The sequence below is a fragment of the Mastomys coucha genome, unplaced genomic scaffold (assembly GCF_008632895.1).
Source record: "Mastomys coucha isolate ucsf_1 unplaced genomic scaffold, UCSF_Mcou_1 pScaffold16, whole genome shotgun sequence".
In the NCBI taxonomy this organism is placed as follows: domain Eukaryota; kingdom Metazoa; phylum Chordata; class Mammalia; order Rodentia; family Muridae; genus Mastomys; species Mastomys coucha.
In genome coordinates, this window is record NW_022196898.1 from 64,393,947 (window position 1) to 64,399,198 (window position 5,252).

General features: G+C 42.6%; 1 protein-coding gene across 1 annotated transcript in view; it reads left to right on the forward strand.

Moving 5' to 3' along the window:
- Positions 1 to 902, forward strand: part of LOC116093285 (TD and POZ domain-containing protein 2-like) — a 2,711-nt gene extending 1,809 nt beyond the window's left edge. Inside the window, exon 2 of the mRNA XM_031374652.1 lies at positions 783 to 902. Within this exon, the coding sequence (XP_031230512.1) occupies positions 783 to 902 (120 nt within the window). The remainder of the gene's footprint in view (positions 1 to 782) is intronic.
- The last annotated feature ends 4,350 nt before the right edge of the window (positions 903 to 5,252 follow it).

Below are 5,252 nucleotides of genomic sequence, written 5' to 3' on the forward strand. Positions count from 1 at the left end.
GATTCAAAGCATCTGAGGCACTGGTCTTGTTTCCATGGCCACAAACAACTCTGTAGACAAAAGCTTAACCAAATAAAATATGAGTAAAACTTTTGAAATAATTCTGTGGATTCCAGGGATGTTTATGTTTAAATGGACATAAGGTGTAGCTCAAACAGCCCTGCTCGACTGTGGGTGTTTGTGCAGACCCCTCACTGTCCTATCAGTAGCAGAAACACTTGGCCTTTTACATTGGAATGTAATGTTGGTAAATGAGAACTCCCCCATCATGCTCATAGGACAATGGAGAAGTGTAGTCCAAAAGTAGAGGGAGTTTACTCCTTCTGCTAGAATAGTTTTTGTGGGTCAACACATGCAAAAATTTTTTATCTGTTTTGAAAACTTTTGAAGGGATTGATTCATCTCAGATTCATATACCATAGACTACTGGTTCTCCACCTTCCTAATGCTGGGACCTCTTAAAACAGTCTTTCATATTATGGACATCCAGAACCATTAGAGTACTTCATAACTCAAATGTTGCTCCTGCTTTGAATCATACTGTAAATAGCTGATATACAGGATATCTGATATTCAACCCCTATTAATCGGTCATTAGGCTGCCAAAGGATGGGGACTCACAGGTTGAGAACCAGGGTTCCAGATCATTCCTGCCAGCATACCAGGTTGCCTGCTTATAGGTCTTATCTTACATCACTTCCCCCACACCCAATCCCACAATCTCAACCCCACCTCTATACAATACCACCTGTGGGAGTTTTCACTGCCCATTCTTCCTGTAGCCTGTGGACCACACAGATCTTTCCCTTCTAACCTTCCTCCTCCTACTCTTTGCTCTGTCCAAGCCCCCAAGCCAGGATGCTAACAGAAGTGTCAGTCTGTCCATGGTAACAGGAATCTAAAGGCCGATCTACACCTCTGTCTTTGCACCCCCACTTAACATTTCCTCATTCTCTTTCCCAGATGTATAGCAGGAAATCTGCTGTGCTCTTTTTTTTCCTGGAAAGCACCAACCCAGGTGGATCACATAAAACTTCTCCCCCAGTTTTCCTTTCCCAAAAGAAAATCATCTCAGCCTCCAAACCCAGCAGGCATTCACTAAGAACACAGAAAAAGAACAGGGCAGGGAAACCGGGATGAAATCATTCCCTCCTTCATTCCACGCCAACTTAAAGTACTTAGGTTCATCTATAGGGCCATATCATAAGAACAGCTGTACCCTTCCTTTCTGCCTACCTACATTTCTTGTGAGTCCCATGGTCAATTCCTTTTTTAGCTCCCTCCCCCCCTAACTTCTTGCTGCATTCCATCTCCTATCTCCAACTTGGACTCACTGATAACTCACTGACCAATCCTGAAGGGGAAGCATGGAAGATTCCTATAGATCTTCTCTCCTTTGCTTCTTTAGAACACCTGCTAGTCTAATCCCCAACTCTATGGCATCCTTCTGGGGTAACCTCCTTTCTTACCTTCTTTCTCTCTCTCTCTCTCTCTTCCTTCCTTCCTTGCTTGCTTGCTTATATGTTTAATTATTCTTGTTTTGATTTAATATATTCATGAGAGTACAAACATTTTTGAAATCATTTTTTTCTTTTATAAATGATTCTTTATTTACATTTCAAATGTTGTCTCGTCTCCAGGCCTTCCCTCTGGAAACTTCCTATTCCCATCCCCCTCCCCTTGTCTCTATGAGGGTGCTCCCCTGGCCCACCCCTGAATTACAAGGAGACAAAATAAGCAAGTTCTGGTGAAACCTCCTCCCTCCTGTGAACACCTTCAAACTTCTAACCAATCTCCATTCCTAAGTGTCAGCTCAACCTACCAGTGGCCAAAACTATTAGGTCCACAGAAAAGTTCTGCCTGACAGCAGTGATAACTGTTCTCAGATGTCAACTTGACTCTCTGGAAGGAATTATAATCCAGAATTTATAAGAGTCTTGTACAAATGTAGAGGATTAGGTCCCTGCCTAGTAGTAGGACAGGCCTTTAATCCCAGCAATCAGGAAACAGAAGCATGCAGATCTTTGTCTTCAAGGTCAGTTTACAGAACAATTTCTAAGCCAGCCAAGCCTAGGAAGTGAATCAAAGGGAGCATGTTCCAGTTCCAGGAAGCAGCAGCAGTGGGCAGCTTGGGGCAAGTGATTCTATGTTAGAGTCTCCTATTGACCAACATGTAGAGCTGCTGGCTCTTCAAGCACCAAGCCTGCCCACATGATGACAGGCTTCCCACCATGATGATAATGAACTGGACCTCCAAAATCGCAAGCCAGCCCCAATGAAATGTTTGCCTTTTTAAGAGTTGTTTTGGGCAGGGCAGTGGTGGCACACGCCTTTAATCCCAGCACTTGGGAGGCAGAGGCATGGGGATTTCTGAGTTTGAGGCCAGCCTGGTCTACAGAGTGAGTTCCAGGACAGTCAGGGCTACACAGAGAAAGCCACTTTCGAAAAGACAAACAACAACAACAAAAAAGAGTTGTTTTGGTCACGATGTCTCTCCACAGGGGGGAAACCCTAACTAAGACAGCATACAGCAATTACACTCTTCAAAATTCTAGAGAGGAAACAGAAGACAAGGAACAGAACTGCTACCCAACACAGACAAATGCAGAAATTAGGATCTATATTTTTAAGCATTGCAATCCCAGAATCTTAGATTCTACCATAAACAACACAATCAATAACAGCCAGAGCATTATGTCTACACTAGAGAGCAGCTATCCTAACCCAGCAGTCCCTGAACATTCTAACATGGCTTAAGCATGAGCCATGTTGTATTATATTAAACCTTAAAATAGGTCTGGAGAGCACAGACAGCTCTTCCAAAGGTCCTGAGTTCAAATCCCAGCAACCACATAGTGGCACACAACCACCCATAATGAGATCTGAAGCCCTCTTCTGGTGTGTCTGAAGACAGCTGCAGTGTACTTATTTATAATAATATATTTAAAAAAAAGCCTGGCAGTGGTGGCACACGCCTTTAATCCCAGCTCTAAACTATTGTGTAGGCTCAAGCCACCTAGCTGGATTAATATTAGTTAATATTAATCAGGGGTTTAGTTAATCCAGGGATTTCTGAGTTCAAGGCCAGCATGGAAAACAGAATGAGTTCCAGGACAGTCAAGGCAATCCAGATAAACCTTGTCTTGAAAATATAAAAAACTAGCTGGGGAGTGTTGGCACACACCTTTAATCCCAGCACGTGGGAGGCAGAGGCAGGCTGATATCTGAGTTCCAGGCCAGCCCGATCTACGGAGTGAGTTGCAGGACAGCCAAGGCTATACAGACAAACCTTGTCTTGAAAAACCCAAAAAAAAAGAAAAAAAAAAAACAAAAGGAAAACAAAAATCCATGAAACCAAAATCCAAAAAACGAAAACAAATAAAAATCTTAAAATAATCCCTTTAGCAAATCCACAAAAACATATATAAACAGTTTGAGGAAAGGAAGAAATACATTAATGAAATCCAGGAAAACAAAACAGTGGAAGGAAAGGAACAAAATTGCTTAAGGCCTGAAAATGGAAATAGGATCAATATCGCAAACAATTATTAGGAAATTCTGGAAATCAGGAATTTAAAATATCCATACAAAGAATTAATGAGCCAGGCAGGGGTGGCCCATGCCTTTAATCCCAGGATTGGGAGGCAGAGGCAGTCAGGATTTCTGAGTTCGAGGCCAGTCTCGTCTACAGAGTGAGTTTCAGGACAGCCAGAGCTACAGAGAGAAATCCTGTCTCCAAACACACATACACACACACACACACACACACACACACACACACACACACACACAAATAGAAAGTGAACAGCTAGATAAACTCTGGATGTAAATCTAGTTAAGGAGTCCTCAATTTAGATACCAGTGTCCAGAAACTGTGACATGGATGATTCTAGGCTTTAAAGACCTCCAATCTGGGGCTTGGGTTCCTCCCACCAAGATCTTAAAATGACCTGATGAAGCCTCACAGATGCCAACTGAAAGAACCCTGAGGGGAGACCCCCACTCAAATCTCGGGAGGACATGCACCCAAGGAATCATGAGAGACCGTCTTGATGTAATTACAAGAGGTAGTTTTTAATTTCGGGGCGCTCTGGGCTGCACCACACCTATCTCACACAGGAAATAGTAGAGCCGACCACGAGGCTCAGGAATTAGGGGTTTATATAGGGAAAAGATCTTGGGGGAACAAAGGAGTTGCTATGGTTACACATGATTGGCTAGTTCACATATTAACTATTACGTGCAGAAGAGAGTGGAAAATTCCTAAGGTTGGTGTTATTCTGAGTCAACAGAGCATCTGTCCTTAAACCATATCTGCCCAGACATGTAGTTTATGTCTTTTTGACCTGCTAGTTCTCAGGATGTCTAACAGACTGCTTGCTCATTCCCAGGCCTATGTGGACCAGCTTGTAATGGATTCTTAGGCCCACAACTTTTCTTCCTAGTCAGCACAGGTCCAAAGCTTTAATTTTTCCTTTCACTAATAACAGCAATACTCAAAGGAAGGAATCAAAAATCAAAACAAATTGATTGACTTTTCTTGAGGAATCAAAATTCAAACCAATTGATTGACTTTTCTTGAGGGATGAGCAGCATTGGAACCAGACATACAGGAGAGCTGGAAGTGAATGAGCTGATTGAATCTCTGTAGTTATCTCTGTGCCCTCTATACTATAGGTCTAGACATGACAAACTGGAGAGATGAGAGATGTAGGCAGAATTTTACACTTCATTTTATATAAGGGCAGTAATGACAAACCCTAATCTTTGATGTATCTTGAATATATGATGCAGCCATGGAAAACAACACAATCTCTCCCTTTTCAGGACAGGCAGATCAAGCATGGAAGTCCAAGTCTGAGAAGAAGAGAACTGGCCAGTGGAGAATGTAGAGTAAGAGGTTAATCCTGCCAATTAGAGTGATTAAATCGAGAAGAATTTAGGATATTCCTCAACCACACCCTGAAGTTGCTCTAAACAAGGTTTTCCAAGGAGGCTTTCCTGAGGTGAAGTACAAGACCACCATCCAAATCAGGAGGACTCATCACAAGTTTGGTAGTTCTGACTGGAATAACACACAAGAAAGAAGAAAACCACCTCCAGAAGTTTGAAGCTCTGCTTCCTGCCCACCTTATAGGAGCTCTGCCACATTACCTCCATTATATGAACACTCAGACTTTTGACCAGGTCAGTAAAAACACTCCTTCTTGATCATTTTCTGGCAGGAATCAGTGTAAGACAAGCACAAGGGT